At 45.5% G+C, this 15,835-nt stretch overlaps 1 protein-coding gene across 2 annotated transcripts in view; it reads left to right on the forward strand.

Annotated features, from left to right (window-relative positions):
• The window catches only part of LOC124798401 (probable nuclear hormone receptor HR38), an 82,172-nt gene that overhangs the window by 33,371 nt on the left and 32,966 nt on the right, over positions 1–15,835 (forward strand). For both annotated transcript variants that reach the window (XM_047261788.1, XM_047261789.1), the window contains exon 2: positions 7,247–7,398. In XM_047261788.1, the coding sequence (XP_047117744.1) occupies positions 7,247–7,398 (152 nt within the window). The remainder of the gene's footprint in view (positions 1–7,246; positions 7,399–15,835) is intronic.

Genomic DNA, 15,835 nt, shown 5'->3' on the forward strand with positions numbered 1-15,835 from the left:
GCATCAAGGGACCACCAATTTGGTACTGGAGGGCAGCATGGAGGGTAAATATCGTGGAGGAAGACCAAGAGATGAATACACTAAGCAGATTCAGAAGGATGTAGGCTGCAGTAGGTACTGGGAGGTGAAGAAGCTTGCACAGGATAGAGTAGCACGGAGAGCTGCAGCCCGCATCTCGTGGTCGTGCGGTAGCGTTCTCGCTTCCCACGCCCGGGTTCCCGGGTTCGATTCCCGGCGGGGTCAGGGATTTTCTCTGCCTCGTGATGGCTGGGTTTTGTGTGCTGTCCTTAGGTTAGTTAGGTTTAATTAGTTCTAAGTTCTAGGGAACTGATGACCATAGATGTTAAGTCCCATATTGCTCAGAGCCATTTGAACCATTTGGAGAGCTGCATCAAACCAGTCTCAGGACTGAAGACCACAACAACAACAACAGGTACGGATCTTTCAACGAGCGATCGGTTGTATACGACTGCTAAATATGGACTGCGGCAGCCGACGCGCCACATCCCTGGCTCGACTACGCACAGACCAAAAGCTGGAGACCGGCCCCATTCCCCAGCGGCAACCCGATCCTCCGGCAGGCGAGCGGAAGGTGACGCGGAGGAGGGCGAGTCCTGGGGGTAGGGGGTAGGGGTGGGGGTGGGGGTGTGGGCCCGTCACGCCCCATAACCCGCACCCCGCGCTCCGACAATAGGCGGCACAAAAAAGTAGTAATAAAGCGACGGGCGGAGCGCGACCGAGTTTTCATCATCATAATCATCGTCATCGCATCGGCGGCCGGTGCGGCCGAAATGCCAGCGCGGTCCCCGGGGGCCTGGGGGCGGCTTATAAGCGCCGGCGGCGGCGCCGCGACGCCCCAGACGCCCGCCTGCCCGCCGCGGACGAGAGCATGCTCGCGCCTCCTTCAGGTTTGGCCGCGCAACGCAGCGCAGCACCGCAACGCCGCGTCCGCCCGCGAGACCGCGGCCAGCGAGCTGGCGCCTACAGCTGCAAGGCGACCACTCGTACTGCTGCTGACTGCTGCCCGGGTCTCGCTTCGCTCTACGCACGCGATTCATCTGCGTAACCCGATTGCCGGCGCGTTTTCTAATTGTTGCGAAGTTTTCTAGTGATCTTAGCCTATTTCGGTACGCTCGAGTTCCACCTAGCACAAATCAGAAACTGTATCCGTAATCTATAGCACAAGCGTGTCAAAAAAATTTAGGCTTACCGTGAATGTAATGTACCGTATGAGGCCTGTCGTAACAGGTAATGCAGTTTCAGATTCCAGAAGCGGAATACATCGCCTTTTTTTTTATCATCACTGAAGGCCTACATGCCGACATTGAATGCAGCTGCTCGTGTTAAAACAGTTAAAAATTTTAATTTTAAAAATCGACGCTTTCTCTTTATTAAGTTATGTTCTTAATTGCAGCTTCGCCCGTGTAGCTTGAACAGTAGCGTTGAAATCAAAGTTAAGACATATTAAACGGATTTTACCAAACTCGATCACGTATACAAGATTGTCAGTGCTAAAGTGCGTTTTTCTGAAATTAATGAAGATATTTTCTATTTGGGTTTATTGTCATGTGTAGGCGAAATCTGTCGAAAATCTAAACATTGTTTACCTTTGATACTTGACTTCGTTCGAAACAGTGCGAAATCTCACCACATATTCAAATTGTTCGGAAATTCCCGTTACAAACGCCTAAGACTTGCAGAGGGGACAGAGTACACACTATTTTGAATAGGATCCCATGTTCGGATACATCATTCAGCGACGCTGCAGACGTCAAAGCAATAGGCGTCGGCGCCTATAAATGTATGTAATACAGGTTGATTTCGTTATATCGTTACAGGCCTTCAAGGATAAGGGAGACGGATACATGTATCAATTTGAGGTAAGGGGCCCTGGTTCAGCAACTAACAAGTTCAAAGTTATAAGCGATAATCATTCTCATACCCCCCCCCCCTCCCCCCCCCCCCCCAGCCCGCCGTGGAAGACATGTGGCGGTACCGTTGTTGCTAAGAATGTAGGGTGAGAAACTTTCAGAGGTGGTAGTATGGACCAAAACAAGAAAAAATGTCCAGTAAATATGGGCTCGAAAATGCATACCTGAGGATCTATGAGCAGTTTTCCATCTTCGCTATTGAACAAGTGGTAATAGCTCTTAAAGCATGCATTTCAGAGCCCACGTTTACTGGACTTTTTTTCTTATTTTAGTCCATATTACCACCTCTGAAAGTTGTCTACCCACCAATCTTAGCAACAAGCGTTTCGGTACATGTATTCTTCCGTCACAAGTATCACAATGATTTTCGCTTATAACTTTCGATTCGTTCGTTTCCAGTACAGGGACCCTTACCTCACATTGATACATTTATCCTTCTCCATCATCCTTGAAAGTTTGTAACATCATCACGCAATCACCCTGTACATATATTTACAGCCGCCAGCGCCTGTAACCCTGACGCTTCCTAGCGTCGCTGTATGATGCTGCAGGACAAAGGTTTTATTAAAAATATTATGTACTCGCTCCCCTCTACAAGCCCTAGAAGTTTGTAACGGGAATTTCCGAACACCCTGTACATCGCAGAAACGAAAATTAATACATCGTCACATACTCCAGGACAAAGGCAACCGATCACACTGACTGGAAACAACTGGGAAGTCAAAATATGTGAGTGCATTATGTACAATATCTGTGTTTGTGTGTAAAGGGAATCAAATTTGAAGACTTGCGCAGCACGTATTGAAGTCTGTCGACGAATGCGATAACCATGTTTCTGCAACTGGTTGTAACTCATCTGAGGGATTGACAACACATTGCAAGGAACCGCAGTTCCTCGAGTGCAACACATGGAAGTTTCTTCTAACCGTTTATACGTAACGTGCGTCCAATAGTACTCCACCGTGTAAACGTCCGAAAAGATTTAACTAACTAACACCGTTAACATGTAAATATCTGTCCCCTTTTCATAGCCTCAGTACTACAATTAAATTTCTTTAAATCAACCCTGTTTAATACCAACCGCCGTGCCTTCTGTAAAGCTACTTAGCGGCGGACCAAATAGATTATTTTACATATGTTGCCTTTTGCAAAATGCTTTTGTATTTTTATACAAGTATCTTGTATTTCAAATACGTATATGTGAATATTTGTATTATTTGCAACACTGAAGAAACTAATGTTTAGCACTTTCTTATTCAGATACAGGCAGGTACGTCCATCTCGACTTTCTTACGACTCGAACTTTGACTGATTAATGTCAATCAAGTAACATAGTATCAGCTTAGATGCAACATTAATAGAAATCGAGTATTTATTTGGTTGTATATGACTTTGCAACTATCCAGACTGCATCGCTTTGCAAGTACTTTGCTGTTCACCTTTAAAACTACGTCATCTGTAATGAATAGTGAATCGCTGTTTGTTCCCTTTTCAACTATTAGTAAACTCATTACAATGATACAACAACCTTGCTTTGAGAGACTAAGTCGCTAGGCGTTATCGGCTTTGCCCCTGTTTCGTATCTACAACTAACGCTTTGTTGATCTCAAGAAGTAAGGCGGTGAGAATAATTTCTTAGAGCGCTGTCGATTCCATGTCACTTCGGCGCTACTTTGCCAAAACGGTAGTCGGAAGATTGTAGCTGAAAATTCCGACCAGCTGCGATTGTTAAGATTTTCCATGGCTGCCCTGCAGAAGTTGGGGTTAGTGCCACGATAGTCTCTTCAACAGGTCCACGCGCAGTTTCTACCTCATTATTGTGCAGCTGAGATAGCTTACTGTCTATCGAGATCTCTACGCCCACAGAACGCAACTCACACATTCCTCTTCTTTCCATTTAAAGAAAGAAGAGGAACAGTTCTGACGTCCAAATAGCTATTCGGAAAAACAATGTTCACCAATATCTTACACAAGTTCAATATTCTAATGGCACTCAGCGACGAACGTACCGTGCATCTGAGATGCCAGCTACGTAAACTGCTCACCGCGTGACTGCCTCTGGTGCAACTTTCTTGGGGAGCAGACCGAATCGCAGAAACCAACTGCCGCACACGCATCACTTGCAAACTAGTGCAGCTAGGCATTTAGCACCGCTACACGGTGCGCAGTATAGTAGAAGAGAGACGCACACTCTACACCTGACGCTGCAGCATCCAGCTCGTTCCTCTCCATAACAGGCTACTGTCTCCTGACGTGACAGCTATTAGCACAGAGTAAGAAACATCTCACTGTTTGTTCTTCTTCCGGAAAAAAAGATTAAAAAGGAGAAGCTGCGGAAATCAATTTACAGGTAACTGACGAAGCAATCTCCGCCGTCTCTGAATCGAACAAAATATTTTCCTTTCATTTCTTCTCTCTCTCTCTCTTTGTTCTTGTGTTGCTTGATAAAAAAACACAATGCGGAATTATTGGTCGTTACAAGCAAAATCCACTCTTGGCTACGCAGTGCCAGACGTCAAAGCAAACCGCGATCGTTCGTTTACTGTGCAACGTGATATACCAGATGTCAAGTGCAGTAAAAATTCGTGGGGGCAAAATTCGTGTAACAAACATAGCTTCAAAGGATACAGAGGCGTCTAAATGCACTGCCTGGCCAAACAATATACGTCCGTCGAAACTATCCTATTCTAAGCGAGCCACAAGACTCCTCTGTGAACTATTATACGTATACACAATACACACACACACACACACACACACACACACACACACACACACACACAAAGGTTTTTGAAAGTTGTATCATTGTGATCATGTGTAAGGCACCAACGAAGCATCTCAGTTTGCGACACATCATGCGACCTCTGAATAGAGCGGTCAACTTTCTGTAACTGCTTCGTACCCCCGTACACACCGCTATGTCAAGGAACAATGTAGGGGTTTTAAGCGCTTAATATCACCCGATACTTCGTGTTCTGAAAGAGAGATTTCAGCTCTCGGCCGCGCGGAGTGGTCGCGCGGTTTAGGGCGCGATGGCACGAATTGCGCGGCCCCTCCCGCCGGAGGTTCGAGTCCTCTCTCGGGCGTGGGTGTGTGTGTTGTTCTTAGCGTTAAGTTAGTTTAGGTAGTGTGTAAGTCTAGGGACCGATGACCTCAGCAGTTTGGTCCCTTAGGAATTCACACACATGTAAATATTTTTCCGGATCTCGACACGAACCCAGTATCTATCTACCACCGCATTAGCTGTTTAACGTTCGTGGACGTCGAGATCGCTGCGGATTGAGTAGTAACTCTGAAGGAGCAGGAAGGGACAAGATGGCGACCGAGGACAAACTCAGCTTTCGCCTAAAGTGATTCAGGGGAAGCACGGAAATTCTAAATCAGTATGCAACATACTCTGGAACAGGCAGTCTTTGGAAGACGGTAGTCTCCTAGAGTGTGGAGAGTTTTTGCGGTATTCGGATGGAGTGGAGAGATTTTAGTGGGAATTTGACACTCAGATTGCCCGCGAGGCTTCAGTCTGATACAGCACCGCCGAGTGTAACTTGCCCCATAAGCTAACCGAACAAAACATTGGTCACCTCCTTTAAAGAGCACGCCCTGGTCGCTTTCGAGCGCTGTACTTGGTGCAGAACAACGCCGTCATATGACCGCGCACCGCCGACGTAAGCCACGGCAATGAGAATGACAGAAGAAGCTGTCGTGTGTGGACCTGCCCATGACGACACCGTGAATGAAGTTGCTGGATTTGCTGGTGTACCAATGCAGCCTGTCCAACATACGTACTAAAAATGTGTACGCTAGCGGGCATGTAACACGACGTAAGGACACCGCTCCGAAAAAGATCCTCAGTAACAGCGTCCCGAGACGGCTGTCACGGCAATCGGTTTCCAACCCGACAGGAATTGTTATTGTAAGCGAATACAGGTCCATCCCGACCACGTCCCGAGAGAACATTGCAAAGCGAACTGCGTGCAATCGACATCCGAAGTTGTGTACATCTGAGAAACCCGTTGCTCACTGCTGCGCACAAAGCCGGACGTGTTCAGTGGGCCGAATAACACAGAAACCGGACAGTAGTTTACTGCAGGCGTGTACTGGAATCCCACTACCGCCATTTTGCCTCTTTTCAAGTGATGCGAGGTGTCGGCTGCACCAAAGACCCAATCATCCCTTCAGCTCAGCGCGTGTGGAGGCTGTAGTTAGGGACGATGATTCTGTGGTCTTTTTCGTACCCTTCGGCCCATTCATCCAGGTTAGCAAAAAAATGGACCATGGCGCTTATTTCAGTATTCACGCTGTCCAGTTGTTGCTCTGTCTTTCTACACCTTCATGATGGGTACGCAGTGGAGACTCCCGTCTCCCAAGATAGCAACCGAGTGATAAGGCTGCACACTTACGTTTCTGGTCTGACTGATCCGCAACATCAGCCGACCGTAATCACATAGAAAATGTCTGGGACTGAAACTTCCTGGCAGATTAAAACTGTGTGCCGGACCGAGACTCGAACTCGGGACCTTTGCCTTTCGCGGGCAAGTGGTCTACCAACTGAGCTACCCAAGCACGACTCACGCCCCGTCCTCACAGCTTTACTTCTGCCAATACCTCGTCTTCTACCTTCCAAACTTTACAGAAGCTCTCCTGCAAACCTTGCAGAACTAGCACTCCTGAAAGAAAGGATATTGCGGAGACATGGCTTAGCCACAGCCTGGGGGATGTTTCTAGAACCACGTCTCCGCAATATCCTTTCTTTCACGAGTGATAGTTCTGCAAGGTTCGCAGGAGAGCTTCTGTAAAGTTTGGAAGGTAGGAGACGAGGTACTGGCAGAAGTAAAGCTGTGAGGACGGGGCGTGAGTCGTGCTTGGGTAGCTCAGTTGGTAGAGCACTTGCCCGCGAAAGGCAAAGGTCCCGAGTTCGAGTCTGGGCCCGGCACACAGTTTTAATCTGCCAGAAAGTTTCATATCAGCGCACACTCCGCTGTAGAGTGAAAATTTTCATTCTAGGTATGTCTAGGACTATTTGGAACAGTCAGCATTTAGGTAGCTCAACAGCATCTAATCAATGACGATTTACTTCAGCTGGATGTGGCATATCTAAAGAAAGTCGTGCACTCTGTTCGTCGAGCTGAGTCCATTGTCGAGACTAGAGGCGGTGTTACTTGGTATTAGCGTAAAGCGTCCTATGACTTTTGTCCGGTGTTCTTATGATAGCCATAGCGATAATAAAGGAACAGTATGTGGAGGAAGCGAGCAGTTGCGAGAGCGTCGTTGGAGGGTGTGCGGCAGCGCAGTGAGAGAGCCGCGTGCTTGCGCAGGTCCCGAGCTCGGCAGCAGCAAGGAGCCGAGCGCAGCCGCCGCCGCCGCCGCCGCCGCCGCCGCCTCCTCCGCGGACCTCGCTCTGAGTCGCGTGCCGCTGGGCTCCACGCCTCTCTCCGTCGCCTCAAGTATGCTGCTTCTGCAGACGCAGGTGAGTCCGCGCGCCGCCGCCCCCGCCGCCGCCCCCGGCATGCCGCCCGCTTCACGCAGCATGCAGTAGCGCACAGCTCTGTCCCCCCAGCTGCACCCGGGGCGCCCCCCACCCCCGGCCAGTCCCCACGACACGGAAGCACAGCTTTTGCTCGCTAGTCGCAATTGTTGCCTCCCTTGTGGCGATAACAACACATACCACGTCGCTATTGTCGCGGTTGTTCCGAAGCCCTCGTATGACCAGTTACAAGTGTGTAACACCCCGACCGACAACACGCCAGAACGGTCGAACATTTGGCAACAGACGGTGGTTCCACTACACAACTAACATTGCAACATAAGCCGTACACTACAATGCCAGGTACGACCCTCGGTTTCGATTCGTCACTCGTATGGCTACCAATCTAATAAATGATAGGATGGCTGGAACAGCTTCACTGGAATGCCATGCGATCTTCCTGACGTCTTATTGCAACGGAGTCACGACGACCCTTCTTGGATCTAGGGCCCATCTTCTCAGCGACATTCTTCTCCTACGACCGAAGTGGTCCATTCCCATTGACTAAGCTCCCTACCTGCTGTTGAAGCCTAATACAGAGAGAGCAGTATTTCTGCACTGCGTAGAGCAAATCTTTCGACGCCGATCGCTAAGAGTTAAAATCAGATAGGGAGAGACTGTTATTTCAATAATCGAAGGCGCAACAGAATTAGGCAGGTCGTATTTGTTTAAAGCTTTCCCCTAGACACTTCACACACCGCCCTGTGCTCTCTTAGAACCGCTTCAGTTTTGTCTGAGACGCGGCTCATGATAATTCCTTCAATAAGCATCCGAGAACTCTCACTGAATATCAGACGATAGCGCTACAAAGAACACCTGTCTTCGCTTGACATTTTCGGTAACAGTAGGAAACTCCATTCAAGTTTTAAAAAAAAGCCACAAATAAATGAATATGTTAAATAGTCTTAGAAGTTCATTACTTGTTGCAGGATCTTTTCTTTTAACAACTTACTGTGGACGAAGAAAGCTGCTTGTTAAAAATTTCATAAAATATCGAGTATGATGAAAGTCTTAAAACAAGTTTCGGACAGGGCAAGCATTCAAAACAAATCGTACTGCATATCAAGGAGACCATCATAGTTTCTGTGATGGAAAGTAACTCCTTTCGGTCATGTGTCACACAACTCAGAACTTCCCACCGCTCGATTTTCGGGAATCAGGCATCAAAATCTCTGCGTCTTTCGTATCCAAAAAGATATTCGCTAGCTCTGCGAACTCGCTGGCGACCTGCCTAAAGTGAGAGGTACTCTGCCTGTGAAAGTGTACTGACTGCAACTTCAAATGTTACACAAAGCAAGAGAGTGGACACTTGATGAAGATTCAAAACCTCAGTTTGTCAGTCCTCTTTTCTGTCTTTCAGAATTTTCCCCGAATATTTCAGTGGCTCTCGAATACCTTTGCCCTACTATTCTTCCGCGTTACATGTGTTTCACGACTTCCGAAAGGTTCAATCAGCGCTCAAAATTGGTACGCCACACTGTGCTCACTTAATACAACATACAACTAAAACAGCACGCAGTGCCACTGCCCTTTTTTTTCAGATGCTCCAGCTCTACATATTTCGATATAAATGAGAAACTGGGCGATTAACGCAAAATAAAACTGGCGACTGGCTTGATGAAGCCCTACGTTTCCGTTCAAGTTCCGGTTAGCATCCATCATCAGGAAGCACAGAATGGCACGGCTTTGCATGGCGCGTGCACTTTCCCTGCAATTGCTGCATGCGTTAGCCTTTCCGCTGTACAGATGGTCCGGTCCCACGCCACGGAGACAGCCCCTAGTCGAGGCACTCAGAGTCTGCACCGTTCGCCGTAGATATTGCCGACTCAGACTGTCAGTTGACGGCCCCAAGAGAGAAAGACTACCGGTTGTAAATTTTCGGGATGGCTGTCGGTGAAAGTGGCGTTGGGGCGGAGACCACCAAATCCACGTGGATGACTCGCTTCTTGTAAAACTTATTGGTAGTTCTCAGTGTGCAAATTTTATTTTTCGATGATGACAAGTTAGAAGGAATACGACACTTATTTCATTGTGCACTATTTTAACTGTTAATGTTCTAACTACTGTGTAACAAAATGGAGAAAAGCGCTTCTGTTATTACTAGAGGGCAAATTAAGCAATAAATTTCTCTAGGATTGTAATGGAACAACGTAACAGAGCAATGTGCACCAAGCAGAAACTGTTGGGTCAAATGCTTTGCCAACCTTTAGAGATGTCCGATTGACCTGGAAATTATATTGTTTTGGTGTGTGGTGTATTTTTTGCCATAATCAGGTATCGATAATCTCCATCACCGTGTCTCCCTCTCTTTCAGCCATCTGCAAAATATTGCTAATTACTGCCTGCAAGGTTGATTGCAGCAGAATTGGGAAAGGATTGGCGACGCAGACCGTCGAAAAGTGGACAAGTCTCTCATAGAGACAGGCCTTAGTAACTCGTTTTACAGTTAAGTAAACTCTTACTGGTACAATTTTGCGAAGGTTTTATGTAAGTATTGGTGGGAACTAAAATCTCTTGTTGTTCTGTTACATATTAATATGTTTGCCTTCTCAGTTTACTGTCATAAAATACCTTGAACCACAGTATTTCTATTAGACAGTGTCACGCAATGTTTCCCTGTTTGTTATTACCTGCTGGAGTTTCAGTGCTGTTAAACTTTATGTACCCTAAGAGAATCTGAATCATGTGGTGGAGGTCACGGAAGTCTCCTTCGCCCAGTGTCTGCTAATAAAAGCATTCCGTCTGTAATTAACTTACTGTATATAAGACACTTGAAATATTTCTAGTTCAACAATATGTTTCAGTTGTTACTTTGCTACTATTTCTTTTTGAAACTATCTCCGCATTTTCAGTTCAGACTGTCACAGCGTTTTATTATTAGCGAAAAATAACACCTTTCCAAATGCTATCTAATTGACGTATATTTCGTGGAACTCGTATTTACAATGATAAAGTGAACTCAAAAGTGCTACTCGACCTGTGTAATCTGACCGAAAGGCCGTAGTTCCAAGCGTTCGTGCTCTTGAGATAACGCTTAAAGATTAGTGAACCAAAGCCCTTGAGTCCATTGAAAAATGATATGTGTCCCATTCATAAAACGCTGTTATTTCGAAATGTCACTATTTCATTGAGACTTCTCAACAACAGGAAGTGTTACGCAACCCATTTTTACGACTTTAAGATAAGGAACTTTCGATTTCTACGAACGGCTCATTTAGATAAGTAACGAGGTGAGCACCTGGCGTTACCCGGTTATGTATTCATACCAACCTTCTGTTAGTCTGTCTCCTCCTTCCCCTTCTCTCTGCCCATCCCTTCCTTCACCCCCTCTCTGTCCATCTCCTCCACCCGTCTCTCGTTCCATCTCTTCCTGCCCCTCTCTCTATCCGCCTTCTCTTCTTCTCCCTTCTCTCTCCACGTTATCACGCTCACCCCAATAGGAGGCTGGTGGTTCTTACCTCCATAGTACTTCTTTCCAGATTGTAACTAATGTGTGTACCAAATTTGGTTGAAATCGTTCCAGGGGGTTAGGAAGAGCTTTCTACCCGTGCCTTTGATATATTTGACACATATTTAACATAATTCACTCGTATCTGCACACACATTTCACCTATATCTCGAGCTAATTTAGCCCTGCAGCTTCATTTCAACGAAGCTCAATGTTAATGACGTCGTATCTCCTCAACTATGTGCTGTACAATGATATAATTTTGTGGCTACATTCAATGTTATATGAAATGTCGTGTGGCTAGGGCCTCCCGTCGGGTAGACCGTTCGCCTGGTGCAGGTCTTTGTGGCTACCGTTTACGAAACGTGTTGTGAATAGAGTTAGTAGTAAAGAAGTAATAAATTAAAACGTCATGCACGATGAGACCGTTTTTCACGCAACATGTCTCCTGAACTGTGTCGTACAATGATATATTTTTCTGTCCAGTAGTTCAGGAAGAAATGCGGGACATACATACGTACAAGCATACATACGAACATATACAGGGTGGTCAGAAACAGTCTGAAAAATTCGTAAGGCCGTTGCAGGACAGGTTATGCTGAGAAATCTCTGTCAAGGGAAAAAATCGATACGTTGAGCCGTTTCCGAGTTAATTAACATTGAAGTTGACCAATCAATCCTTACTACTGTCCCAAGTTCAATTTTTGTATCGCTCTCTTGTTCGATTCCAGGAAACCAAACGAAGGGCACGGTTGACAACACTGTCTCCGGCTGGCCGCTTGAATTTGCGCGCACCACGGCCTGGCTTTATAGCCGTAGTGCTAATTAACTCGGAAACAGCGCATGTATTGAATTTTTGTTAATAATTAGTTCTCAGCGCAACCTACAACGGAACACCCTTAGAAGCTTTTCAGACTGTTTCTGACCATCCTGTATACGTACATCCATTTTTATAATACGTGTGGATTAGGAGATTTCTGGGAACGGCCGATTCAGATAGGAGACGGGCCACAGATTAATGTATCATTCAGTGAACGAAATAAATCTATAAAATGTCATCTGACTTGGTAGATGGCGTCAAGAGATGTTGCAGTTTTATCTCAAGGAGTTCACGCTATGCTTTACGATTCTGATTCGCGTGGATTCAAATCTCGACTGAGAATACCGTTCTGCATCCTTCAAGGGTAATGCATACAGATGAATCCTCCAAGGGCAATGCACAACAATACCATAACTGCATAGATTAATCTGTCTTTCTATTTTAACAGTGTCTGTTAAGATTTCTCCTCGAAGTGTTCCTTACTGTGTACAATGATGCTACAAAGATTATCATGACATGATAGTGAAGACTGTCTGACAGACTTTCAGTTTCGGTCACTATACGCCTCTTTTCTATACACGCGGAGAGTTTGCTTCCAAACACGAAATATATCGATTGTATGTGTGCCCTGAATTAAATTATGCTCATATCGACCACCTTAACAAATTAAATTGTTTGTTTTTTTCATAAGTCACTTGTTAATAAGAGTGCAAGGTATTAAACATTGCACATCTTTAGAGCTTAAATATTATGTTAGAAGCGCGAGATATCTAGAATGTACCTTGTCACAGTATTTACCATATTTTAGACTGCACTATCTGGTGTACATAAAATAGTCACTCTCTCTGCTGACAACAGAGAATGCAAGCATGAAACTTAAACCAAAAAAGAACCTGGACATACAGAAAAATTAGATCTGAATATTTTAATACGCCAATAGCTATTTCATTCACCTTTCTGCACCGATAGTCCGACAACTTTTCGTACACTTTCTGGATGTTTTTATCTGTATTTGTAGGTTTATGACGTCTTTCTCGTGTGTTATCGTCAAGAGAAGTACGGCAGACCATCTGTAACTGCTGAAATGGAACGAACAGCCCACTCATAAAAATTCAGCACCTTTTGATGAACTTCCCTAGGCAATAAATCAGCCCAAATCAAACATTACATGATGGCACGGTTCCCCAGTTTATCAATTTGAACGAAACACATGCGACATCGCTGTTTTCGTGGATCTCATACATAAAACTGTTCATAGCCCTCAGAAAAAGTTGACACTTGACGCACGTTGCTGTACGAACATAAAAAAAAACGTTGATATCAACTCTATACGTGTGCCGGATCGAGATCTTAGACCTTGCAAATAAGTAGTCAGGGGCCGAAGCTGCCTACCAAAGGAGCGCACGTGTAGTTTAGGAAGCACTGCTCCACCCCTTTCTTTTCACAAATTTCCTGGAAGATGGGCCGACAGAAGAATGCCGCGGCGCTGCCTGCAGCACGGGACACGACAGGGCGGGCTGACATTTGGCGGAATGTGTCCCCAGTGGCGGCGCGATTGCTGCGAGCCCTGGAGCGCGACCACTCCCCCCCTCCCCCCCTATCTCCTCCTGCTCCCAACCCCCGCTCCTACCACCCGCCCACACTCATCGCCCCCTCCCCACAGCCTCTATTATTAATTTCGCACGCTCCTGGAGCGACGGCCACTATGCCGTGATCTAGCGCGGCGTGACGTGCTTTTGTTCTCTACCAAATCAAAAACAAGTAACACGAGCTCGAAAGGCGTTTCACACCCTCGATTTCACCCCCTAGATCGTGTCCGATTAATCCGAGGGCCCTAGCAATGAAAATTCTACGCAGAGCACACTTGCCTCTGATTTAGTAAGAGGTTCTTCAATAAGTCCCTCGCGTAATTCGCTATTAACTCGTGTCGCTTGCAACAAACCAGGTCACTCATACGCCAAATTTCGATTGTTAATAGTGCTTCATTACTATTCAGATACTTCTCCCAAGGTGACGCCCAGTTCTCGGTGGAGCTCGTAAGAGGTTGACACATCTGTCAACGTCATAGCCACGCGGCGCTGCTGTGATCACTGGATGTTGGGAATGGGGCAGCTTTTGTCGCTAAATTGGATATATTACATACACGGAATACTAGCGTTCGCCCTTACCCTAGTCAACAACAACTAAGATCAATAAATATCGTAGATTACAACTTATCCAGTTACTCACAATTTACTTATTTACCTCTGCTCAGACTGTTCCACCCCTTACAAAACGAGCGTTTTTTTTTTTTTTTTTTTTTTTTTGACACCATTCTAAATTAATAATTCTACCGTCACTATGGACAAATGAAAAGGAAATTGAGAATTTGGAAATATTTGAAACAAAGGGCGCGATCTGTCTCTTAGTGACGTGGTGTGTTGAGTAATGAAACAGCGATATCTCTTGGTACAGGTTCACAGCCTACAGCGATGATCTTACGTTAATCCTGACTCGGAATTCAAAGCTTCAGAAGTTACAATCGTGATTTACTCAGAATAGAGATACGTATTTCTCATCAATATATATCAAACGCGTAAAACATTATAAATACCGTTTACAAGGGGTATTAACTTGCCAGAGTGTTATTTACTATCGATTCAATCGGCGTCTGAAGAATTTCTACATTCGAAACAAATTCTTTAAAGCTGTACATAGTATTTATCGGTAACTCAGTATTATGAATCCGGATGAATGGTGAAAACTGTCATTGTTACTGTACACACTAGAGATATCTAAGGTTCAGTTTCGTCCCAACTTTCTTCCATAATTCTACAGCTTGGAAAATTGTCCTAAACTCTGAAGTTCCAACCATGCTGTCGTCGAACACGATACTTGAAAGTCTATCGTAGATCATCATGTGGATAATATTGAAAATTTAAGACTATTAAAAATAAACCACAAACAGTGATTCTCCACGATCCCGGTTTACGAATAATTTCGCCTATCTGCACGTTTTCTGACGCCAACAGTCGTCTGCAACAGATAAGGGATGCGGTGTTCGGACGCATGAGGCCGAAACGACGTGGTACCCTCTCAGCTCCACCCTTGTGAACTGGGCACCATTCTTCAAGCCCTCCATTCAGCTGGAAGAGGGTACTCGCCAGTGATCACAAAGGCGCTCTACGAGTAGAGATCCGCCACCACCATGCTATTTGTCGTTTCGTAATCAGGTCTAGCATCTTCTGCATTGATATCGTGTTGGCCGTGGTCAATGGCGGGCACTTCGTTGCCACGTGAGTAGCAAGTTACGAGGCGCTGTCCAGCCGTGACCACCGGATGAAAACACTTAACATACTGCAGATAAGACGCACCGTGGTTTTGAGTGCATTTTGTGGACCAGCTCTTCTTAGATATAAACGAGCACTTTTATCAGATTCCCGCGATCGACAATCACGATAGTAACGTAAATCTTGGGTTACAACGAAACCATTTTGATCGGTATCATTTCAAAAGAGCCCGACTGCTCTCAATCAACTTCACAAGTATCTACAGCTGCAGCATAAGAGAAAAAAGCACAGGAGCTATAAGAAAGCAGCTCAGTGATTGTAGACAAATACGTTACAAAACTGGGCAGAGACTCTTTTTTGAACACGTTCAGTGCTCAGTATTAGTTATCTTAATTGATTCATTTCACAGACTGTCACACCGTAAAGGTAAAGAGACGGGCAAAAGAGTGAACTTCTTGATGGCGTTACTCATAACACGCGAACAACTTTTTCTCTCCGGGACATACGTACATGTAAGCTATTTCAGAAGTAACTCCAATCAAGCATTTTCTAAAGCACTAAGCCATTTACAAGGAACCAACAGCGACAATGGTACACAGCTACAAGCACATGTAAATAATATGCTTTCCACATTCATTATTATTTCTTGAATTTCGTTCATTAACAGCCTAGAAACAAACCTTACTCTACTACACTGAATTGCTTAGTCTGCCGCCACAATATTATTAACTCGCCGTTCTACCGCTATTACCTGAACGTTTGGCATCAAAGCAGTTTTGGTCTAGCGCCTGATAATTATGTAGCAATAACGGATATTAATTTCACCGCCGGCTCCGCTAGAGT

Source organism: Schistocerca piceifrons, chromosome 5, assembly GCF_021461385.2.
Source record: "Schistocerca piceifrons isolate TAMUIC-IGC-003096 chromosome 5, iqSchPice1.1, whole genome shotgun sequence".
Classification (NCBI taxonomy): Eukaryota; Metazoa; Arthropoda; class Insecta; order Orthoptera; family Acrididae; genus Schistocerca; species Schistocerca piceifrons.